The following is a 26,166-nucleotide window of genomic DNA, read 5'->3' on the forward strand; positions in this document are numbered from 1 at the left end:
ATGCCCGTGCTCAAAAGCTGCCAACCCCCCACCTTTAGCAGGACTGAACATAAATTTTTAAGTTAAAAGGTCCAGAGGTAAGAAAGGAAGGTACAAAAAACCAAAAAATACAAAAAAAACAGATGGAACCAGCTGGGACCAAGATGATGATGAATCTGACCTCCAACAGACCTTGAGTCCCGTTATACGGTGATTTACTACTTTAGGATGTTACCTACACCTACTTACTGGCAGCCATTAAGGACTAAAAAAGGATAAAAAGGAGGTAGCACCCCAGCCCCTTGGAAAAAACCCTGCCTCTTCCCTGGTAGACTAATGCATCTGCTTCCCCATCGTCAGCCTCACTCTTCCTCTCTTTGTCTTTACTCTTTAAAATTAAATCACCTCACACCAATCAGAATGGCCTTCATCAAAAAATCTACAAAAATAAATACTGGAGAGGGTGTGGAGAAAAGGGAACCCTCCTGCACTGTTGGTGAGAAGGTAAATTGATCCAGCCACTATGGAGAACAGTATGGAGGTTCCTTAAAAAACTAAAAATACAGCTACCATACGACCCAGCAATCCCACTTACTGGGCATATACCCTGAGAAAACCATAATTCAAAAAGAGTCATGTACCACAATGTTCATTGCAGCTCTATTTACAATAGCCAGGACATGGAAGTGACCTAAGTGTCCATCAACAGATGAATGGATAAAGAAGATGTGGCAAATGTATACAATGGAATATTACTCAGCCATAAAAAGAAACAAAATTGAGTTATTTGTAGTGAGGTGGATGGACCTAGAGTCTGTCATACATAATGAAGTAAGTCAGAAAGAGAAAAACAAATACCGTGTGCTAACACATATATATGGAATCTAAAAAATAAAAGGTGGTTCTGAAGAACCTAAGGGCAGGACAGGAATAAAGACGCAGACATAGAGAATGGACTTGAGGACACGGGGAGGGGGAAGGGTAAGCTGGGACGAAGTGAGAGAGTGGCATGGACATACATACAGTACGGAATGTAAAATAGATAGCTAGTGGGAAGCAGCCGCATAACACAAGGAGATCAGTGCTTTGTGACCACCTAGAGGGGTGGGATAGGGTGGGAGGGAGGGAGACGCAAGAGGGAGGAGATATGGGGATATATGTATATGTATAGCTGATTCACTTTGTTATAAAGCAGAAACTAACACCATTGTAAAGCAATTATACTCCAATAAAGATGTTTTAAAAAAAAATTAAATCTCTCTCCTCAGGTGGGTGAGAAGTTGATCTATGAACTTAGTTCCCACTTCTCCTTTCTTTAGCCACTGAATAAAGCTTGTGCTGTGTCAATCTCGGCTTCGGTTTTGCTATTCACCTACTTAAACTGGAAAGGAAAAAGAACCCTCCCCCTCCAAGGCAGAGAGCATGGGCCAGGCTAGGCCCCGAGCAGGGTTCATACAACTTAATTCGGTAACAAAATCTTAAGAAATAAAAACCACACTCTTTGCCTTATTTAACCACTGAAGCAACCAGTTTTCCCAGGACATGTAACTTACACTGCCCCAAAATAGTGATATTTCAGCGTGTCTTTTATTATGAACAAACAAACAAGTAAAATAAAACTTCCTACTCTTGAGTACTTCATGTTACAAGGAATATTTTATTACAAAAAGAGAGGAACATTTTTCTCACTAATTCATCCCCCGGTTACAATTCAATTTTTCATTCTGCTTTCTGAAGGAGCAAGTATGTATTAATCATTTCAAGAGACTTCTTTGTTTTGGAGTCCTGGTTGGATATAGAGTTAGCAATTTACACCTTTTTAATCTACAGCTTTCCCTTAGTTTCAAAATCAATACAAAATGCTTTCACAATGTTTAGTTGTTGATTTATTTCCCTGTACTGAAATGTCCTTTAACAAATACTAGTTGGAAATAGCTTAAAATAATTTTCTTATCCAAATGTTCGAGTTAATACCTAACAATAACCACCAAATTTTCATTCCCAGATTGACTGGGATCCTAAACTAAAAATATATTTAGAAAACTCAGTGACATTAACCAAAAACTTGATAATTCTCTTAAGTGATAATCATTTGTGACATCCAAGAGTAAAGGTTAAGAACTTTCCTTTATTCTTTCCTCCTCAACTTTCCAATCTCCAAACAATGGAATTTCTCATTCACAACTATTCTCTTTTCTTTCTGGACTTACTCTCTAGATGATCTCACATATGCAACTTTCAATTTTATATCTCCACCCCAGAATTCTTCCCAGAATATGCTGCTGCCAATCTGACATTTTTTTCTAGGATATGAAAGTGGCATTGCAACATTGTGACTTAAAAGAAATATATATTTGTTATTCAGATGACCAAAATATATTTCTCATATATACTTGGTCTTTGTCTAGGGTTCCTGCCTCACAGCTCCTAAAACCTTTGGAATTTCCTGTGGTCAGAACAAAAAAAAAATGTGCCTTTTGTTATGTTAATACAGTGGCTTTTGGAAAGCCCTTAGGTAACCTAAGGATAAGGGCTGGTTGCCTAGAGAACCAGTCATGTGACCAGAGGGTTAGAACTTTCAGTCCCCCTACCCCCTCCAACTTCTAGGGAGGGGAGAGGGGGTGGAGACTGAGTTCAATTGCCAATGGCCAGTGAGTTAATCAATCATTCCTATGTAATGAAGCATCCATAAAAACCCAAAAGGATGGGGTTCAGAGAATTTCCAGGTTGGTAAACATATGGAAGGGCCGGGACAGTGGTGCAGGTGGAGAGGGCATGGAAACTTCCCCCCCTCCTTCCCCAGGCCTTTCTCCTGAGTTATATCCTTTCATAATAGACTGGTAATCTAGTATGTAAAATGCTTCTCTGAGTTCCGTGAGCCACTCTAGCAAATTAATTGAACCCGAGGAGGAAGTTGTGGGAACCTCTGATTTATAGACTGTGGGTCAGAAGTACAGGTAAACATCTGGACTTTCAGTTGACATCCTGAGCTGGAGCGGGTTATTGAAACCTCCAATGCATAGCTGGTAGCAGACTGAGCTTGCCACTGGTGGCTGAAATGGAGGGGGAGGAGGGCAGTCTTATAGGAACAAGCCCTCAACCTGTGGAATCTGATGCTACCTCTGGTAAATAGTGTCAGATTGGAGTTGAATTCTCAGATACGCTGCTGGTGTCCAAGAATTGCTTGGTGTTGTGTGGGAGCCTCTCCTTCACCCACCACGCCCAACACACATGTTGGAATTGGGCCCAGGAACCCAAAAGAGGCATCTTACACTTATCCTATCCGTATAGGAAAAATGACTTCTGATCCCAACCCTCGCACTTATCCTCTTCTGCATCAAGTTGCGTCCTCTTCCTGCAGTCGGCATGTCTCACCTTGCTCTCTACTGAATCCCAGAGCCTGGTGTTGGCAAATAGTAGGAACTCGATGAATATTTGTTGAAATAATGAGTAGATAAATGAATGAATCAACTATCACATAGTTCATCATTCGTATTTACAAATAGCTTAAAATAAGTGAGTTACTTTACAATACACACAAACCAGGCAAGATGACAGGCCACATACATTACTCATACATGTGTGTGCAAATGTTTTATAGATAAATATACTTACTATCTAAGATGACTCCAACCAATGGGTCAGAATTTTTATTTAAAATCTCCCAAAGAGCAAATGGCTCCTCTGGAGTATCAGGAAGAATCCGGAATAGAAAACTGATTGTATAGTCAGAGGGCAATCCTTCTGGATGTAAATATCTGAAAATAGAAAGAAAATAGTATATTTCATTGTATCCCTCTTTAAGAAGTTACCTATATGATTATAAAAGCAAATACACTTTCATTAAACACATATGAAAAAACAGAAAAGAAGTAAATAACAGATCACCATTACCCCATTCAGAAGTGATCACTCTTTTGGTGCTGTGCATTTCCCTCCAGCCTTTAAAGAATGTCTGTAAGTATTTGTCCAATTTATATAATTTTGCCCCTTTCTTTTCTTAGCACAATTTACTACATATTTCACATTTCCTTAAATATTTTTAAGGGCATGATATTTAATATCTGCACAACCTTCTCTTGCTTGGCTACTCCATAATTTATATGACCAGTCACGTCTTATTAAACATTTAGGTAGTTTCAAGTTTTAGTATTATAAATAATGTTTATCTACAGTCCTTTTATAAAACTTAAGACACTGTCACTTTCTACCACATGTTGTAGTTAGTTGCATTCCTGTCTGTGCTATGTGCTCTGATGTACCATCTAAATCCACCTTTAAGAATTGAGAATCGACTAATCCTGCTTCTGGGAGTGATGTCTGCAGACAGCTCTCAGATACCAGTTCCCTCAGGAATGGCCTCAGCAGATGAGGGGTGCCTCTCCCAAGGTCATGCCAACTTTATTATGGTGCCTCTTTTTGATGACTAGTCTTTGAGGGGATATAAGGACCAGAGCCTCTCATTCCAAAGGAGATAACTCCATTCTAAGAACTGCTGTGTGTGGGTCAACTGAGGCTTTTACTGAAACAGCTTCATAGCTTGACTTCCCTCCCTACTTCCTTCTGTTCCCTTCCAGAAGAGCACAGCCTCATCGACTTCCCACACACTAATCTCCACCTTTGGATCTGCTTCCTGGGGAACCAAACCTGCTACACCATCTTACCTAACAGTTAAGTGGATCACTTACATACTTTTAAATCTTTCCCTCAAGCAACAGATATAGGCTTTTAGATATACAGGAGACCCATAATATTTATTAATCAAATTGACAAATTGGAGAATAGGTTGGAATTTAGCATAAATTTAAAAGTGAATGTTTGATTTGCATACATTAAATATGTATGTATTCATTCATTCAATATTTGTTGAGTGCTTACGATGTACCAGACACGGTAATACACATTAAGATACGTCGGTGAATCAAACTGGCAAGGAACCTTTGTATGAGCACTTGAATTTGAGCAGGGTGAATTATACGGTTTATTAGAAGGTAATAAGTGCCATCAAAAACAACAACAAAAAGCAGCATAATGGGGATTGGGAATGTTAGAATGCATTATTTTGCCATTTTAATTAAAGTCATCGGCACTGGCTTCACTTAGAAGGTTCACTGAGAAGACTGCATTTGAGCAAAGGTTCACTGAGAAGGTCACACTTGAAGAAAAACTCATAGGAGATGAAGACATCCAGCCAGTGTAAGGATACTAAAGTGGGGTGTGCCTGGTATATTTTGAGAACGGACTAAAAGAAACAAGAGGTAAAGTCAAAGAGGTAATAGCTACCCAGATAATGTAGGGCTCTTTGGCCATTCAAGAGCTTTGACTTTTATGCCAAGGGGAATGAGGAATCACTGGCAGATTTTGGAGTGACATGATCTGATTTATACATTAAAAAAAAAATCATTCTGACAGCTACTTGGAGAAGAGGCTCCAAGAAGGCAAGGGTAGCAGCAGGAAGACCAGTTAGGAGGCTGCTGTAATGATGTAAGGAATAGATGATGGTACCTCATATCAGGGTGATGACAATAGAGGTAGTGAGAAGGAACAGACAATTAGGATTCCTTGGTGGATTGAGGTGGGGCATAAGAGAAACAGAGGAGTCCAGCTTCTTTGCCTAAGAAACTCGTTAAACGTAGTTATCATTAAGATGAAAAAGGTCATGGGGGAAGCTGGTTCTGGAGGTAAGATCAGGGATGTGGTATTGAACCTATAAAGTATGAAATGCCTATGAGACATCCAAGTAGAGATATCTAGCAAGCAATTAAATATGTAGGTTTAAATTTGGGGAACTAGATCTGGACTGGAAGTATAAAATTTAGGAGTCCTTGGCATATAGATGGGGTTGAACACTACGATACTGAAAAGATCACTAGGAAGAAGGGACAGACAGAAAACAAGGAGGTCTTGAGCAAGTCTTGGTCCCTCCAACATAAAGAGGTGGAGGAGAAAGGAAGAGCCTGTAATGTAGACAGAAACTAGAAGCAGTGTGGGTCCCAGAGGCCAAAGGAGAGTGAATACAGGAGGAAGATATGATCAACCGTATAAAATGCTGGTGACAGGTTGAGTGAGATAACGGCTGGGAACAACAAATGAATGGATTTGGTAGATTTTCCTTCGGCAATTCTCATTTTTGTCTAGGCCTCCAGGAACGACTTTCAAATATCCATTTTAATATTCATCACTAGACAGTGTAAAAAAAACTGCCGAAAGTTAACATCAGATGTTGGATTTATCTAAAACTACAGATAGTACTGTAATTAGCTTGAATTCAATAAACAGTATTTTGGAAGAAGGTAGAAAAGCAACTTGTTTACAAATTGGACAGATTAATTTAATACTCGAAAATGATCTCCCCACCTTTTCATGCATATGTGCACACTATATCAAAATGTGGACACAGAAAAGTTTCACATTAAAATACTGAAGGCATTTTGAGACAAAAACAAAAGAATATTTGGAATGTAAAGTAGCAGGTGACATCTTGAGAGATGACCCCTTAAATCAGGAACTCCTAATTTGTAATTTCTGGAGTTTTCAGAACTGCTGAAATAGCGCCAGGAATCCCTAGGTGCATCATAGACTGTAGAATAACTAGATAATTAATTTTTTAACACCTTAATTTGAATACAATTGCTTTACAATGTTGCGTTAATTTCTGTATTACAAAGCAAGCCAGCTATATGTACACATATATCACCATAGCCCCTCTCTTTTGCGTCTCCATCCCGCCCTCCCTATCCCACCTCTCTAGGTGGTCACAAAGAACCCAGCTGATCTCCCTGTGCTATGCAGCTGCTTCCCACTAGCTAGCTATTTAACATTTGGTACTGTATATATATCAATGCTACTCTCTCACTTCGTCCAAGCTTATCCTTCCCACTCCCCGTGTCCACAAGCCCATTCTCTACATCTGTGTCTTTATTCCTGTCCTGTGTTAGCTTCATCAGAACTTCTTTTTTTTCCTTTAGATTCCATATATATATGTGTTAGTATACAGTATTTGTTTTTCTCTTTCTAACTTCACTCTGTATGACAGATTCTAGGTCCATCCACCTCATTACAAGTAACTCAATTTCGTTTCTTTTTATGGCTGAGTAATATTCCATTGTACATATGTGCCACATCTTCTTTATCCATACCTCTGTTGACAAACACATTGGTTGCTTCCATGTCCTGGCTATTGTAAATAGTGCCGCAATGAATATTGTGGTACATGACGATTTTTGAATTATGGTTTCTCAGGGTATATGCCCAGTAGTGGGATTGCTGGGTCATATGGTACTTCTATTTTTAGTTTTAAAGGAACCTCCATACTGTTCTCCACAGTGGCTGTATCAATTTACATTCCCACCAACAGTGCAAGAGGGTTCCCTTTTCTCCACACCCTCTCCACCATTTACTGTTTGTAGCTTTTCTGATGATGGCTATTCTGACTGGTGTCAGGTGATACCACACTGTAGTTTTGATTTGCATTTCTCTAATGACTATTGATGTTGAGGATCCTTTCATGTGTTTGTTGGCAATCTGTATATCATCTTTGAGAAATATCTATTTAGGTCTTCTGCCCATTTTTGGATTGGGTTGTTTGTTTTTTTGATATTGAGCTGCATGAGCGCTTGTAAATTTTGGAGACTAATCCTTTGGTCTGATGATTCATTTGCAAATATTTTCTCCCATTCTGAGGGTTCTCTTTTCGTCTTGTTCATGGTTTCCTTTGCTGTGCAAAAGCTTTTAAGTTTCATTAGGTCCCATTTGTTTATTTTTGGTTTTATTTCCATTTCTCTAGGAGGTGGGTCAAAAAGGATCTTGCTGTAATTTACATCATAGAGTGTTCTGCCTATGTTTTCCTCTAAGAGTTTTATAGTGTTTGGCCTTATATTTAGGTCTTTAATCCACTGTGAGTTTATTTTTGTGTATGGTGTTAGGGAGGCTTCTAACTTCATTGTTTTACATGTAGGTGTCCAGTTTTCTGAGCACCACTTACTGAAGAGGCTGTCTTTTCTCCATTGTATATTCTTGCCTCCTTTATCAAAGATAAGGTAACCATATGTGTGTGGGTTTATCTCTGAGTTTTCTATAACATTCCATTGATCTGTATTTCTGTTTTTACCCAGCACCATACTGTCTTGATTACTGTAGTTTTGTAGTATACTCTGAAGTCAGGTTGCCTGATTCCTCGAGCTCTGTTTTTCTTTCTCAAGATTGCTTTGGTTATTTGGGGTCTTTTGTGTTTGCATACAAATTGTGAAATTTTTTGTTCTAGTTCTGTGAAAAATGCCATTGGTAGTTTGATAGGGATTGCATTGAATCTGTAGATATCTGTGGGTAGTATAGTTATTTTCACAATGTTGATTCTTCCAATCCAAGAACATGGTATATCTCTCCATCTGTTTGCATCAGCTTTAATTTCTTTAATCACTGTCTTATAGTTTTCTGCGTATAGGTTTTTGTCTCCTTAGGTAGGTTTATCCCTAGGTATTTTATTCTTTTAGTTGCAGTGGTAAATGGGAGTGTTTCCTTAATTTCTCTTTCAGATTTTTCATCATTAGTATATAGGAATGCAAGAGATTTCTGTGCATTAATTTTGTATCCTGCAACTTTATCAAATTCATCGATTAGCTCTAGTAGTTTTCTGGTGGCATCTTTAGGATACTCTATAGTATCATGTCATCTGCAAAGAGTGACAGTTTTACTTCTTCTTTTCTGATTTGGATTCCTTTTATTTCTTTTTCTTCTCTGATTGCTTTGGTTAAAACTTCCAAAACTATGTTGAATAATAGCGGTGAGAGTGGGCAACCTTGTCTTGTTCCTAATCTTAGAGGAAATGGTTTCAATTTTTCACCATTGAGAATGATGTTGGCTGTGGGTTTGTCATATATGGCCTTTATTATATTGAGGTAGGTTCTCTCTATGCCTACTTTCTGGAGAGTTTTTATCCTAAATGGGTGTTGAATTTGGTCAAAAGCTTTTTCTGCATCTACTGAGATTATCATATGGTTTATATCCTTCAACTTTTTAATATGGTGTATCACATTGATTGATTTGCATATACTGAAGAACGCTTGCACTCCTGGGATAAACCCCACATGATCATGGTGTATGATCCTTTTTATGTGCTGTTGGATTCTGTTTGCTAATATTTTGTTGAGGATTTTTGCATCTGTGTTCATCAGTGATATTGGCCTGTAGTTTTTTTTGTGAAATCTTTTTCTCATTTTGGTACCAGGATGATGGTGGCCTCGTAGAATGAGTTTGGGAGTGTTCCTCCCTCTGCTATATATTTGGAAGAATTTGAGAAGGATAAGTGTTAGGTCTCCTGTAAATATTTGATAGAATTCGCCTGTGAAGCCATCTGGTCCTGGGCTTTTTTTTGGTTGGAAGACTTTTAATCACAGTTTCAATTTCAGTGCTTGTGATTGGTCGGTTCATAGTTTCTATTTCTTCCTAGTTCAGTCTCGGAAGGTTGTGCTTTTCTAAGAATTTGTCCATTTCTTCCAGGTTGTCCAGTTTAATGGCAAATAGTTTCTTGTAGTAACCTCTCATGATCCTCTGTATTTCTGCAGTGTCAGTTGTTTCTTCTCCTTTTCCATTTCTAATTCTGTTGATTTGAGTCTTCTTTTATTTCTTGATGAGTCTGGCTAATGGTTTATCAATTTTGTTTATCTTCTCAAAGAACCAGCTTTTAGTTTTATTGATCTTTGCTATCGTTTCCTTCATTTCTTTTTCATTTATTTCTAATCTGATCTTTATGATTTCTTTACTTCTGCTAACTTTTGGGGTTTTTTGCTCTCCTTTCTCTAATTGCTTTAGGTGTAAGGTTAGGTTGTTTATTTGTGATGTTTCATGTTTCTTGTTTCTTGAGGTAGGATTGTATTGCTATAAACTTCCCTCTTAGAACTGTTTTTGTTGCATCCCATAGGTTTTGGTTCATCATGTTTTCATTGTCCTTTGTCTAGGTATTTTTTGATTTCCTCTTTGATTTCTTCAGCAATCTCTTGGTTATTTAGTAGCCTATTGATTAGTCCCCATGTGTTTGCATTTTTTACAGTTTTTTTCCCTGTTATTGATATCTAGTCTTATAGCGTTTTTGTTGGAAAAGATACTTGATCCTATTTCAATTTTCTTAAATTTACCAAGGCTTGATTTGTGAGCCAAGATATGATCTATCATGGAGAACGTTTCATGGCACTTGATAAGAAAGTGTATTCTGTTGTTTTCGGATGGAATGTCCTATAAATATCAGTTAAGTCCATCTTGTTTTATGTATCATTTAACTCTTCTGTTTCCTTATTTATTTTCATTTTGGATGATCTGTCCATTGGTGAAAGTGGGGTATTTAAGTCCCCTACTATTATTGCATTACTGTCAATTTCCCCTTTTATGGCTGTTAGCCTTTGCCTTATGTATTCAGGGGTTCCTGAGGTGGGTGCATAAATATTTACAATTGTTTTATCTTCTTGGATTGGTCCCTTGATTACTATGTATTGTCCTTCTTTGTCTCTTGTAATAGTCTTTATTTTAAAGTCTATTTTGTCTGATATAAGAATTGCTACTCCAGCTTTCTTTTGATTTCCATGTGCATGGAATATCTTTTTCCATCCCTTCACTTTCAGTCTGTATGTGTCCCTAGGTCGGAAGTGGGTCTCTTGTAGGCAGCATATATATAGGTATTGTTTTTGTGTCCATTCAGCCAGTCTATGTCCTTTGGTTGGAGCATTTAATCCATTTACGTTCAGGGTAATTATCAATATGTACGTTCCTATTACCATTTTCTTAATTGTTTTGGGTTTGTTATTGTAGGTCTTTTCCTTCTCTTGTGTTTCCTGCCTAGAGAAGTTCCTTTAGCATTTGTTGTAAAGCTGGTTTGGTGGTGCTGAATTCTCTTAGCTTTTGCTTCTCTGTAAAGTTTTTAATTTCTCCGTCAAATCTGACTGAGATCCTTGCTCGGTAGAGTAATCTTCGTTGTAGGTTTTTCCCTTTCATCACTTTAAACATGTCCTGCCACTCCCTTCTGGCTTGCAGAGTTTCTGCTGAAAGGTCAGCTGTTAACCTTATGGGGATTCCCTTGTGTGTTACTTGTTGTTTTTCCCTTGCTGCTTTTAATATTTTTTCTTTGTATTTAATTTTCGATAGTTTGATTAATATGTGTCTTGGTTTGTTTCTCCTTGGCTTTATCCTGTATGGGACTCTCTGTGCTTCCTGGACATGATTGACTATTTCCTTTCCCATATTAGGGAAGTTTTCAACTATAATCTCTTCAAATATAGTCTCAATCCCTTTCTTTTTCTCTTCTTCTTCTGGGACTCGTATAATTCGAATGTTGGTGCGTTTAATGTCCCAGAGGTCTCAGAGACTGTCCTCAATTCTTTTCATTTTTTTTTTTTCTTTATTCTGCTCTGTGGTAGTTATTTCCACTATTTTACCTTCCAGGTCACTTATCTGTTCTTTTGCCTCAGTTATTCTGCTATAGATTCCTTCTAGAGAATTTTTAATTTCATTTTTTGTATTGTTCATCACTGTTTGTTTTCTCTTTTAGTTCTTCTAAGTCCTTGTTAAATGTTTCATCTATTTTCTCCCTTCTATTTCCAAGATTTTGGATCATCTTTACTATCATTATTCTGAATTCTTTTTCAGGTAGACTGTCTATTTCCTCTTCAGTTGTTTAATCTGGTGGGTTTTTACTTTGCTTCTTCATCTGCTGAATATTTCTTTGTCTTCTTATTATGTTTAACTTACTGTGTTTGGGGTCCTTTTCGCAGGCTGCAGGTTCATAGTTCCCATTGTTTTTGATGTCTGCCCCAGTGGGTGAGGTTTGTTCAGTGGCTAGTGTAGGCTTCCTGATGGAGGGAACTGGTGCCTGTGTCCTGGTGGGTGGGGCTGGATCTTGTCTTTCTGCGGGGCAGGACCTTGTCTGGTGGTGTGTTTTGGGGTAAACAAAACTCACAGAGTAAAACCTTAGTATGATCTTAGGCAGCTTCTCTGCTAATGTGTGGGGTTGTGTTCCTGTCTTGCTTGTTGATTGGCATGGGGCATCCAGCACTGAAGCTTGCTGGTCATTGAGTGGAGCTGGGTCTTAGCGTTAAGACAGAGATCTCTGGGAGAGCTCTCACCGATTGATATTACGTGGGGCCAGGGGCTCTCTGGTGGCACAATGTCCTGAACTCGGCTCTCCCACCTCATAGGCTCAGGCCTGACACCAGGCCAGAGCACCAAGACCCTGTCAGCCACAAAGCTCAGAAGAAAAGGGAGAAAAAGAGAAAGAAAAAATAATAATAAATTAAAAAAATAATAATAATAAAAAAAGAAGAGGGCAACCAAACCAATAAGCAAATCCACCAATGATAACAAGCGCTTAAAACTATACTAAGATACACATAGAAATCAGAAACAAATCAGCTGCAGACAGCAAACCCCAAGTCTACAGTTGCTCCCAATGTCCACTGCCTCAATTTTGGGATGATTTGTTGTCTATTCAGGTGTTCCAGAGATGCCGGGTACATCAAGTTGATTGTGGGGATTTAATCCACTGCTCCTGAGGCTGCTGGGAGAGATTTCCCTTTCTCTTCTTTGTTTGCACAGCTCCTGGGGGTCAGCTTTGGATTTGGACCCACCTCTGCATGTAGGTCACCTGAGGGCGTCTGTTCCCACACAGACAGGAGGGGGTAAAACAGCGGCTGATTAGGGGGCTCTGGCTCACTCAGGCCAGGGTCAGGAGGGGTACGGAATGTGGGGCAAGCCTGCAGCGGTACAGGCCAGTATAACTTTGCAAAAGCCTGAGGCGGGCTGTGTGTTATCCCGGGGAAGCTGTCCCTGGATCACGGGACTGGCGGTGGCGGGCTGCACAGGCTCCCAGGAGGGGAGCTGTGGATAGTGACCTGTGCTCGCACACAGGCTTCTTGGTGGCGGCAGCAGCAGCTTTAGCATTTCAAGCCCGTCTCTGGGGTCCGCGCTGATAGCCACAGCTCATGCCCATCTCTGGAGCTCATTTAGGCGGTGCTCTGAATCCCCTCCCCTCGCACACACTGAAACAATGGTCTCTTGCCTCTTTGGCAGGTCCAGACTTTTTCCCAGATGCCCTCCTGGCTAGCTGTGGCGCACTAGCCCCCTTTAGGCTGTGTTCACGCAGCCAACCCCAGTCCTCTCCCGGCGCTCCGACCAAAGCCCAAGCCTCATCTCCCAGCCCCCACCTGTCCCGGCGGGTGAGCAAACAAGCCTCTCAGGCTGGTGAGTGCTGGTCGGCACCGATCCTCTGTGCGGGAATCTCTCCGCTTTGCCCCCTGCACCCCCGTTGCCGTGCTGTCCTCCGTGGCTCCGAAGCTTCCCCGCCACCCACCTCCCGTCTCCACCAGTGAAGGCCTTCCTAGTGTGTGGAAATTTTTCCTCCTTCACAGCTGCCTCCCAGAGCAGCAGGTCCCGTCCCTATTCTTTTGTGTCTCTTTTTTCTTTTGCTCTTCCCAGGTACATGGGGATTTTCTTGCTTTTTGGGAAGTCTGAGGTCTTCTGCAGCATTCAGTAGGTGTTCTGCAGGAGTTGTTCCACAGGTAAATGTATTTCTAGTGTATTTGTGGGGAGGAAGGTGATCTCCTTGTTTTACTCCTCCACCATCTTGAAGGTCCCCCCAATAATGTGATTTTTACATCAACTGTATGGAGTTGCTCTTGTGACCTCTCCAGGATAAAAACCATCTGAATTCATGGCACTATCTTAAAATGGTTCAGGGTGTGGATTCTGGGATCTGCAGGTGCAAATCCCAGCATGGTCTTCAACAAACTATGTGATCTCACTCAAGTCATTTAGCTTCTTTATGCTTTAGTTTTGTTATTTATAAAACCAAGATAATAAATGACTCTACTTCATAGAGTTATTGGGAGGTTTGAGTGAGTTGCTAGCATTTAGAACAATGCCTGCTCTGTGGTAGTGCTATGTAAGTACTAACTATCTTTATATTTTTCTGAGATGAACAAATATGAAAGTTCAAGCAGCATTATGCGTAGGTCTAACGTTTTTAAAGAAATCTAAACATCATCTGCTCTATCCATCATGGAAAATCCTGCTGGGAATTATTACAGCATATTTCTAGTTGATATCATTTCCACAGTGCGATATAATAAACAATAATTGACTTTAGTATCTTGCAATGGAAACATACTTGGTTGGCTGGGAAACCAGGGCATCTTTATGAAGTTGATAACAAGGATACACATTGAAGGTACCAGGCTCCATAGAAACCCCTTCCACCGATGAAAATTCCTTTTCAACCAAACCAAACATTTCCATCATCTTAAATCCTTTAAAAAAAATAAAAGAAAGAAAGAAAAAGAAAAAAAACAGGGATAGAGAAAAAGAATAAACAGGCACTTTAGGATTTTAAATTTCAAAATTAGTCTGTTAAGGATGAAAAAATCTGGACCCCAAATGGGAGTTATTTAATATATTTGTATTTGGGAAATTGTGAAATTGCATACCTGCAAGATCAATGTCATCCTTATGCACCAGTGGGCAGGCTGGAAGACAAAACAAACAAGATAAAACCCTAATTTAGATATTTTCCAAACATATTCTTTCCTTGTCCTGAGAACAGGAAGCTAACAATCTTTACGGAAGTCAGTTGTGGAGGGAATCCAAACCACATGTGGCTACAGCTTTCTGTGGATTCCTAAAGATTGAAACACTCTCACTTCTTCTTTTAAAACCAAAGGGTCCCAACTTCCTTCTCCTCTCCTGGGTCCATTAAAATCGATGGTGGTCACTTGATAGCATGTCTTGGGAGAAGTCCCACTTCTAATGTGTTACACTGATGAGCAGACTTAACACATTTTTGAAAACTATGTGCTATAGCTGTTTAAGAGAGCTGCTTTTAAATACAGACCCTTGTCTTTTTAGGGAAAGTCTTTATCAACCTAAAACCCTGAACCAGGGAGAGGTGAGGTTTACTTCCCATATGCTCAAAACCACAAAACTTAATGTCTGCATAACAAATAGCTCTCCAAGTCAATTTTCTCTCTTCAGATCAGGATGGCACTCATTATTTAACTGGTATAAATATCTCAGCATTTAAGCAATGTAAGTGCAAATTCCAAAGAACTAACTTGCTGACGCGGTTTCACAGACAAAAGTAATCAACTCATCTTCAATTTTCTTAAAGGCGTCAAAGTCATCCACAAAGAAGACATGCCGGGCGCTGGGCTTACTGCCAATGCTAAGCAACTCTGAGTAATCTGCATCAGCCACGCCGACTGCAAAAATGCTGTAGCCTGTGGTAAAAGGGGAACAGATTTCTGATGACTTTAAATCACAGCAAAAGCAAATAATGCAATATAAGACATGTCCAAATGTTTAAAACATGTTTATTTAGGAGGGCCAGTGGGGGTGGATAATTCACTCTTTACAGTTCTTCAGAATTCTGCATGCACATAATTCACTCTATGATTATTAACCCATCATCCCCTAAAGAAAGTTTCCACTTTATTTTTATTTATTTATTTTTTTCACGGTATGCGGGCCTCTCACTGTTGTGGCCTCTCCCGTTGCGGAGCACAGGCTCCGGACGCGCAGGCTCAGCGGCCATGGCTCACGGGCCCAGCCACTCTGTGGCATGTGGGATCTTCCCGAACCGGGGCACGAACCCGTGTCCCCTGCATTGGCAGGCGGACTCTCAACCACTGCATCACCAGGGAAGCCCCGAAAGTTTCCACTTTAAAGAAGCTTAAGAGAGTCAGTGTTTGAGACAAAATAGTTACCATTTGAGTAACATCTTTATTTTTGCATATTTTTAATAATGATTTTAGTATTTATGGGAAAAAGTGCAATTGAAACAAAAAAAGTTTTTTTTTTTGTTTGTTTTGTTCTGTTTCATTTTCAGAAGTAGAAACTGAGATATTACAGGCTTAGAAGCCTGAGGTGGGTCACAGTTCAATGCTTGCCAAATACACATTAAGCTAGTCTTTGCTCATACAGATTTTATAGAATGTAATCTTCACATTCTGTGTTCTCCATTTTACAAATGAGGAGGCTGAGGCTGAGGAGTTTCTGTGATCAGTTTCCCTCCCCTGGTCCTTTTCATAGTATTGCACTTAATTTTCTTTTCTTTTCCTTGTTTTTCTTTTTGACCACACAGCATGACAAGGATCGAACCTGTGCCCCCTGCAGTGGAAGCATGGAATCTTAACCAAATGGATTGCCAGGGAAGTCCTATAGTGCACTTAATTGATGGAGTTGCTTATATAGGGCATCCTGTATGTAACAAAAGTACTGGAGAAAAGACAGCAAAATCATAGATTTGTAACCTGGAAACTTTTAAAAATCACATTGTCCAGTTAATATTAAGAAAGATTTAGAAACATTTAAGTCATGTTGATGTAGCCTATAAATGTGTATTCAGAAAACAAGGCTAATGGTATTATTGGTAGCCACTATTGCTTATCTATGTAAAACTTACCATCTGATTGCATCTCCCTGGAGATTTTGCTCACATCATCTTGTGATCTTCCATCAGTTATAACCACGATGACCTTCGGGATGCCTCTTCTGGTCCCTGACTCTGCAGTAAACAAGGTATCTCGGACATGCTTAATTGCTTTTCCTGAAACAAAGGAAGGCAACAATTCAATTTCATTCCCTTCCTTGCTAGAGATGGAAGAGTGGGAACGAAGTTCTTAAGTCAATGAAAAACCTTTTTTTAAAAAAAAATCTATATTACTATGCTTCAAAAAGAAGTCATTTCAGTAATTAGTAATATTATTTTGGGTCTTAGCTGGGCTTCTTGTGGTCTTACCTGTTTTTGTATTTCCTCCTTTGTATGAGATATGTTTAATTGCATCAAGAACAGTCTCTTTGGTTTTGTAAGAGTTAAGTTTAAATTCTGTCCTGGGGTCATCAGTGAACTGAACCATTGCAACCTAGAGAGAGAAGGTGTGTTCATTTTTATGTATATTGTAGACTTCCTCTCTGCCAGAGAGCACACACTATAGCATGATTACACCTACAGTTTTTTTTAAATTAATTAATTAATTTATATTTTTAATTTTTGGCTGTGTTAGTTTTTTGTTGCTGCATGCAGGCTTTCTCTAGTTGCAGTGAGCGGGGGCTACTCTTTGTTATGGTGTGTGGGCTTCTCACTGCAGTGGCTTCTCTTGTTGCAGAGCACGGGCTCTAGGAACGCGGGCTTCAGTTGTTGTGGCTCGAGGGCTCTAGAGCGCAGGCTCAGTAGTTGTGGCACACGGGCTTAGTTGCTCTGTGGTACGTGGGATCTTCCCAGACTAGGGCTCAAACCCGTGTCCCCTGCATTGGCAGGCGGATTCTTAACCACTGCACCACCAGGAAGTCCTACAACTACAGTTTTAATTTCTTTTTTAACCCAGTCCACAATTTCCTTGGTTTAAACCATACAAATTACATACCAAATCTGACGACGTCTTAACAAAGTACTTTTCAGGAAGCAGTTTATTTTAAAAATCTCTCCCTAAAGCATGAAGACCTTTCGCCATCTCATTTGACAGATGGGAAAATGGCAGCCTAGATCTTCTAACTTGACAAAGTTCAGAGAAAGAATTGAAGTTGGACTCTTTACAAGGATTTCTTTATGAAACAAACCTATGAAATAATTACTACTATTCTACCATTTCACAGATCAGGAAACTGAGGGACAGAAAGCCAAGTAATGTACCCAAGATTACTAGAGTAGCCACTGGCAGAACCAACAGCTGAAGCCAGGTAATTCTACTTTAAATCTGTGTTCTGAATCACTGCAGTATAAACCATCCTGGCTTCATTTCCTACAATTTGCTTCTATTCCTGTGCAACTTTGGGGACATTTTAAATTTATTATATTTTTTGTTTGTTTTTCAGAATTATGAAAGGGCTTCTTTTTGGCTTTGTGAGCCTTCAATTTCTACCAGCGTATCAAGGTCTACTGCAAATGTCATCATCTTTAGGAAACCTCTATTCAAAACAAATTTCTCCCTCCCTGAAATGCCTGAGCATTTTATCTATTCTTCTCTTCTGGTTCCCCTTAACCCAAGTTTTCTCGGCCATTCTTCCGAGACATATTTTCAGTCTGTTCACTTTAGTGCATCTCATTGCTACCACCCTAGCCCAGGCCTCCATCATCTCTGTGTTGGACCATGAGAGCGGCATCCCAGGTGGTCTCTCCACTTCCACTCTCACCTTTATTAGTACTCACACTCCACGAAGCAGTCAGAATGATCTTTTGTAAAAAGCATATCAGATCCTCTCTCCTTAAAACTTCCCAGTGGCTTCCCATTGTACTTAGGATGATACCCAACTTCCTCAGTGGGTCATAAGACTCAAGGTGATCTCGCTCTGTCTACTTCCTCCACCTCCTCTTCTCCCCCCAGCCCCCCACATGCTCATCCATTATATTCCAGCCCCAAGTGTTAGCACCTGAAGCCTCAAAACTCATTCTCGACTTAGGCCCTCTGCACTTACTACTTTCCCTGTCTGGAAGTCCTACTTTCAAATCTTCTCAGCATCATTCACATCTCAGTTCAGAAGCCACCTCCTCAAAGAAGACTCTGTGGATCACGCAGTTTAAAGTAAACTTTGGTAAATTTAAATCTCAGTTCGAAAGCTCGCATCCCTACGTTGTGAATTTATTTGTTTGCCAATTTGTATCTGTCTCTCATCCTCCTCCTCTCCCTACCTTTAAAGAATATGAGCGGGCTTCCCTGCTGGCACAATGGTTAAGAATCCGCCTGCCAGTGCAGGAGACGTGGGTTCGATCCCTGGTCCGGGAAGATCCCACATGACACGGGGCAACTAAGCCCGTGCGCCACAACTACTGAGCCTGCGCTCTAGAGCCCGCGAGCCACAACTACTGAGCCCCCGTGCCTCAACTACTGAAGCCCGCACACCTAGAGCCAGTACTCCACAAGAGAAGCCACTGCAATGAGAAGCCCGCACACCACAACAAAGAGTAGCCCCCGCTTGACGCAACTAGAGAAAGCCCGCGCACAGCAACCAACACCCAACTCCGCCAAAAATAAATAAATAAATAAATAAATAAATAAATAAATAAATAAAACATACTACCGTCTTGAGATTTAAAAAAAAAAAAAGAATATGAGCAACATGAAATTAGGGACATGTCTGTCATATCCATTATGACAGTACTGTACCTGACCAAAATAAGTTCTCAATAAATATTTGTTGAATGAATAAATTAGTTTTCTATGTTCTACTTGTTCTGTAGTAATTTGTGACGATGACCTCTCTCTTTCAAGATTTTAACATCCTCGAGGGCAAAGAAAATATTGTCGTTCCTTTAGAGAGATGCTCTATCCTAAGTATATAGAAGACACATCTGCTGACATGGTCATTCTAACCTGTCTTAGCTTGCTGAACTCAAGCGCTTTTAACAATTAGCATCTTCTCAAGCTCTGTCACACACCAGTAAGCTGCTTCTAAACTCAGACTTGTCTATACTCTCATTTAGGGTTGGATCCAATCAGGATAGTTCTTTACCCATATTCCCTGACAAGTAGCCATAATAAGAGCTTGGAATAATTTTTTCATGCATAGAATGAATTAATGATTGATCTATCAGCCTTACTTGAGTTCCATCTGCACCTATCTTGTCCAGAGCTCCAACAGTGCTATACAGGAAGTTAATGATCTTATTGAAATTTTCATCACCAATACTCCAGGATCCATCCACCATGAACACCAGGTCGGCTTTGGCAGCTTTACATACTGGAGACCAAGAATTAATTTTGAATCAGGGAAAAAGGGAAAACACAGTAGTTATGACACCAACAAAGCAGATAATGGTTTCCCTCTGGTAGCTACAGCCCAAAGGAAAGATATACATCTTCCTCCAACCTCTTGCTCATGACCATCATGGCTCTCCTACACCCAAGTTTCCTAGCCATGACAAAGAAGCTTCAATCAAATGTGTGGAATTAAAGAGAAAAAAATCTACCAATCTCAGCCCCAAAGAACAGAAATGGGAAGAATGAAAAATGTAGAACTAAAGTGATTTAGAGACAGAAGCATCACCAAACACTCTAGTGCCTACTGATTACAAGGAAATCCAAGTTACCACTCTGTGCACCCTGCCCTCTGCTTATTGAATTAACAATGTGAGACAGATTCAGCTTCCAGGAGGAACGCATACCACACAATGAAAACAGATTAATCTAAAACTTGATATGCATTCGGACTGAGGCCATAAGCAAACTTTAATTCAAGCCTTGCTCAGAAATCCTGTCTATGCCCTTCTGACACCCAGTGATGCATATCAAGAAATGCACATTATGCGAGCTCAGGGCAACTTTTATCAGTAGGTAATACTGATATCAATGTCGAAAAGCAGGCAAGAATGACATTAACAAAAACCTATTCCACTGAAAGCATTTTTTAATAGTCTTGTATCATGTGCTGTTTCAGATTATCTATGCCTCTCTTCCCCTTCATTAGTGTAGACCACAGTGGATAACTCTGTTTTTATGATGAAACAAACAATTTAGTCTTTAATAATCTGAATCTTATCTTAGGCCATTTGCACACAAATATTCTGTGAGCTAATGTACCTTTCACCTTTCTTTAGAAAAAAAAATTTACTTGACTTTTATTTTATTAAGTGGAACTTTATTCCCTTAAAGCTATTTACAATGTAAAATAAATCATCTCTGAGTTAGTACTTGAGGGACAATAAGGATTTGGTGAGGTTGTTCTCATGAGTTCCACGATGTATAAAATTTTACATATTTACGGTTTGAATTTAAAGCTGAAGGGGACCACAAGATCTATAATTATAGCTTACAAAAGAAAACCTGGTGTTCTGTTTACAAGGAAAGACAAAATCTAGATTAGGTTTTACCTTCAAAGTGAGAGCAAAATCTATTTGAAAATATACTAAAATTGAAAAGCTTACTTAATACAACGAAGAACAAAAAAAAAAATATATCAAAATACTGGAAGGAATTACCCCAGGAATATGAAATTGTGTTTTTAATTTTCTTCTTTGTACTCTTTTCTGTTTCTTTTTTTCTTAAACATCTTTATTGGAGTATAATTGCTTTACAGTGAGTGGTGTGTTAGTTTCTGCTTTATAACAAAGTGAATGAGCTATACATATGAATATATCCCCATATCTCCTCCCCATTGCATCTGCCTCCCACCCTCCCTAACCCACCCCTCTAGGTGGTCACAAAGCACCTAGCTGATCTCCCTGTGCTAATCAGGTGCTTCCCACTAGCTATCTATTTTACATTTGGTAGTGTATATAAGTCCGTGCCACTCTCACTTCATATCAGCTTACCCTTCCCCCCGCCACCCCCCCCAACCCCGTGTCCTCAAGTCCATTCTCTACATCTGCATCTTTATTCCTGTCTTGGGCATAGGTTCTTCAGAACCATTTTTCTTTTTTTAGATTCTACATATGTGTTAGCATACTATATTTATTTTTCTCTTTCTGACTTACTTCACTCTGTATGACAGGCTCTAGGTTCATCCACCTCACTAAAAATAACTCAATTTCATTTCTTCTTAAGGCTGAGAAATATTCCACTGTATATATGTGCCACATCTTCTTTATCCATTCATCTGTTGATGGACACTTAGGTTGCTTCCATAAATAGAGCTGCAAAGAACATTGTCGTACATGACGATTTTTGAATTATGGTTTTCTCAGGATATATGCCCAGTAGTGGAAATGCTGGGTTGTATGGTAGTTCTATTTTTAGTTTTTTAAGGAATCTCCATACTGTTCTCCATAGTGGCTGTATCAATTTACATTCCCACCAACAGTGCAAGAGGGTTCCCTTTTCTCCACACCCTCTCCACCATTTATTGTTTGTAGATTTTTTGATGATGGCCATTCTGACTGGTGTCAGCTGATACCGCATTGTAGTTTTGATTTGCATTTCTCTAATGATTATTGATGTTGAGGATCCTTTCATGTGTTTGTTGGCAATCTGTATATCTTCTTTGGAGGAATGTCTATTTAGGTCTTCTGCCCATTTTTTGATTGGGTTGTTTGTTTTTTTGATATTGAGCTGCATGAGCTGCTTGTAAATTTTGGAGACTAATCCTTGGTCTGATGATTCATTTGCAAATATTTTCTCCCATTCTGAGGGTTGTCTTTTCATCCTTTTTATGGTTTCCTTTGCTGTGCAAAAGCTCTTAAGTTTCATTAGGTCCCATTTGTTTCTTTTTGTTTTTATTTCCATTTCTTTAGGAGGTGGGTCAAAAAGGATCTTGCTGTAATTTACATCATAGAGTGTTCTGCCTATGTTTTCCTCTAAGAGTTTTATAGTGTTTGGCCTTATATTTAGGTCTTTAATCCACTGTGAGTTTATTTTTGTGTATGGTGTTAGGGAGGCTTCTAACTTCATTGTTTTACATGTAGGTGTCCAGTTTTCTGAGCACCACTTACTGAAGAGGCTGTCTTTTCTCCATTGTATATTCTTGCCTCCTTTATCAAAAATAAGGTGACCATATGTGCATGGGTTTATCTCTGGCCTTTCTATCCTGTTCCATTGATCTATATTTCTGTTTTTGGCCAGTCCCATACTGTCTTGATTACTGTAGCTTTGTAGTAGAGTCTGAACACTGGGAGCCTGATTCCTCCAGCTCTGTTTTTCTTTCTCAAGATCGCTTTGGCTATTCGGCATCTTTTGTGTTTGCATACAAATTGTGAAATTTTTTGTTCTAGTTCTGTGAAAAATGCCACTGGTAGTTTGGTAGGTATTGAATGCAATCTGTAGATTGCTTTGGGTAGTAGAGTCATTTTTACAATGTTGATTCTTCCAGTCCAAGAACATAGTATATCTCTCTATCCGTTTGTACCATCTTTAATTTCTTTCATCAGTGTCTTACAGTTTTCTACATACAGGTTTTTGTCTCCTTAGGTAGGTTTATTCCTAGGTATTTTATTCTTTTTGTTGCAGTGGTAAATGGGAGTGTTTCCTTAATTTCTCTTTCAGATTTTTCATCATTAGTGTATAGGAATGCCAGAGATTTCTGTGCATTAATTTTGTATCCTGCTACTTTACCAAATTCATTGATTAGCTCTAGTAGTTTTCTGGTGGCATCTTTAGGATTCTCTATGTATAGTATCATGTCATCTGCAAACAGTGACAGCTTTACTTCTTCTTTTCCAATTTGGATTCCTCTTATTTCCTTTTCTTCTCTGATGGCCGTGGCTAAAACTTCCAAAAATATGTTGAAAAATAGTGGTGAGAGTGGACAACCTTGTCTTGCTCCTGATCTTAGAGGAAATGGTTTCAGTTTTTCACCGCTGAGGACGATGTTGGCTGTGGGTTTGTCATATATGGCCTTTATTATGTTGAGGTAAGCTCCCTCTATGCCTACTTTCTGGAGGGTTTTTATCATAAATGGGTGTTGAATTTTCTCGAAAGCTTTTTCTGCATCTACTGAGATGATCATATGGTTTCTCTCCTTTAATTTGTTAATATGGTTTATCACATTGATTGATTTCCTTATATTAAAGAATTCCTGCATTCCTGGGATAAACCCCACGTGATCATGGTGTATGTGCTGTTGGATTCTGTTTGTTAGTATTTTGCTGAGGATTTTTGCAGCTATGTTCATCAGTGATATTGGCCTGTACTTTTCTTTCTTTGTGACATCTTTGTCTGGTTTTGGCATCAGGGTGATGGTGGCCTCGTAGAATGAGTTTGGGAGTGTTCCTCCCTCTGCTGTATTTTGGAAGAGTTTGGGAAGGATAGGTGTTAGCTCTTCTCTAAATGTTTGACAGAATTCGCCTGTGAAGCCATCTGGTCCTGGGCTTTTGTTTGTTGGAAGATTTTTAATCACAGTTTCAATTACAGTGCTTGTGATTGGTCTGTTTATATTTTCTATTTCTTCCTGGTTCAGTCTCAGAAGGTTGTTCTTTTCTGAGAACTTTCCATTTCTTCCAGGTTGTCCATTTTATCGGCATAGAGTTGCTTGTAGTAATCTCTCATGATCCTTTGTATTTCTGCCGTGTCAGCTGTTACTTCTCCTTTTTCATTTCTGATTCTCTTGATTTGAGTCTTCTCCCTGTTTTTCTTGGTGAGTCTGGCTAATGGTTTATCAATTTTGTTTATCTTCTCAAAGAACCAGCTTTTAGTTTTATTGATCTTTGCTATTGTTTCCTTCATTTCTTTTTCATTTATTTCTGATCTGATCTTTATGATTTTTTTCCTTCTGCTAACTTTGGGGTTTTTTTCTTCTTTCTCTAATTGCTTTAGGTGTAAGGTTAGGTTGTTTATTTGAGATGTTTCCTGTTTCCTGAGGTAGGATTGTATTGCTGTAAACTTACCTCAGATCTGTTTTGCTGCATCCCATAGGTTTTGGGGTGTAGTGATTTCATTGTCATTTGTTTCTAGGTAGTTTTTGATTTCCTGTTTGATTTCTCCAGTGATCTCTTGTTTATTCAGTAGTGTATTGTTTATCCTCCATGTGTTTGTATTTTTAACAGATTATTTTCCTGTAATTGATATCTAGTCTCACAGCATTGTGGTCAGAAAAGATACTTGATATGATTTCAATTTTCTTAAATTTACCAAGGCTTGATTTGTGACCCAAGATATGATCTATCATGGAGAATATTCCATGAGCACTGAGAAGAAAGGGTACTCTTTTGTTCTGGGATGGAATGTGAGAATGGAATATCCTATAAATATCAGTTAAGTCCATCTTGTTTTATGTATCATTTAATGCTTCTGTTTCTTTATTTTCATTTTGGATGATCTGTCCATTGGTGAAAGTGGGGTGTTTAAGTTCTCTACTATTATTGTGTTACTGTCAATGTCCCCTTTTACGGCCATTAGCATTTGCCTTATGTATTGAGGTGATCCTGTGTTGGGTGCATAAATACTATTGTTATATCTTCTTCTCGGACTGATCCCTTGATCATTATGTAGTGTCCTTCTTTTTCTCTTGTAATAGTCTTTTTTTAAGTCTATTTTGTCTGATATGAGAATTGCCACTCCAGCTTTCTTTTGATTCCCATTTGCATGGAATATCTTTTGCCATGCCCTCACTTTCAGTCTGTATGTGTCCCTAGGTCTGAAGTGGGTCTCTTGTAGACAGATATACAGGTCTTGTTTTAGTATCTATTCAGCCAGCCCATGTATTCTGGTTGGAGCATTTAATCTATTTATGTTTAAGGTAATTACTGATATGTATGTTCCTACTACCATTTTCTTAATTGTTTTGGGTTTGTTATTGTAGGTCTTTCCCTTCTCTTGTGTTTCTTGCCTAGAGAAGTTTCTTTAGCATTTGTAGTAAAGCTGGTTTGGTGGTGCTGAATTATCTTAGCTTTCGCTTGTCTGTAAAGGTTTTAATTTCTCCGTCAAATCTGAATGAGATCCTTGCTGGGTAGAGTAATCTTGGCTGTAGGTTTTTCCCTTTCACCACTTTAAATATGTCCTGCCACTCCCTCTGGCTTGCAGAGTTTCTGCTGAAATATTAGCCGTTAACCTTATGGGGATTCACTTGTATGCTACTTGCTGTTTTTCCCTTGCTGCTTTTAATATTTTTTCTTTGTATTTAATTTTCGATAGTTTGATTAATATGTGTCTTGGCGTGTTTCTTCTTGGATTTATCCTGTGTGGGACTCTCTGTGCTTCCTGGACTTGATTAACTATTTCCTTTCCCATATTAGGGAAGTTTTGAACTGTAGTCTCTTCAAATATTTTCTCAGTCCCTTTTTGTTTCTCTTTTTCTTCTGGGACTCGTATAATTCAAATGTTGGTGTGTTTAATGTTGTCCCAGAGCTCTCTGAGATTGTCCTCAGTTCTTTTCATTCTTTTTTCTTTATTCTTCTCTGCAGTAGTTATTTCCGCTATTTTATCTTTCAAGTCACTTATCCATTCTTCTGCCTCAGTTATTCTGTTATTGATCCCTCCTAGAGAATTTTTAATTTCATTTATTGTGTTGTTCATCATTGTTTGCTCTTTAGTTCTTGTAGGTCCTTGTTAAACATTTCTTGTATTTTCTCTATTCTATTTCCAAGATTTTGGATCATCTTTACTATCATTGTTCTGAATTCTTTTTCAGGTAGACTGTCTATTTCCTCTTCATTTATTAGGTCTGGTGGGTTTTTACCTTGCTCCTTCATCTGCTGTTAGTTTTTCTGTCTTCTCATTTTGCTAAACTTACTGTGTTTGGGGTCTCCTTTTCTCAGGCTGTAGGTTCGTAGTTCCCATTGTTTTTGGT

At 39.1% G+C, this 26,166-nt stretch overlaps 1 protein-coding gene across 1 annotated transcript in view; it reads right to left on the reverse strand.

Moving 5' to 3' along the window:
* Positions 1–26,166, reverse strand: part of COL14A1 (collagen type XIV alpha 1 chain) — a 231,472-nt gene that overhangs the window by 81,819 nt on the left and 123,487 nt on the right. The window contains exons 25-31 of the mRNA XM_007451664.1: positions 19,550–19,689; positions 16,754–16,877; positions 16,418–16,561; positions 15,069–15,233; positions 14,445–14,483; positions 14,129–14,267; positions 3,595–3,737 (exon numbers count right to left, since the gene is read on the reverse strand). Of these exons, the coding sequence (XP_007451726.1) occupies positions 3,595–3,737; positions 14,129–14,267; positions 14,445–14,483; positions 15,069–15,233; positions 16,418–16,561; positions 16,754–16,877; positions 19,550–19,689 (894 nt within the window). The remainder of the gene's footprint in view (positions 1–3,594; positions 3,738–14,128; positions 14,268–14,444; positions 14,484–15,068; positions 15,234–16,417; positions 16,562–16,753; positions 16,878–19,549; positions 19,690–26,166) is intronic.

This window comes from Lipotes vexillifer, unplaced genomic scaffold, assembly GCF_000442215.2.
Source record: "Lipotes vexillifer unplaced genomic scaffold, Lipotes_vexillifer_v1.1 scaffold440, whole genome shotgun sequence".
NCBI classification, from domain to species: Eukaryota; Metazoa; Chordata; class Mammalia; order Artiodactyla; family Lipotidae; genus Lipotes; species Lipotes vexillifer.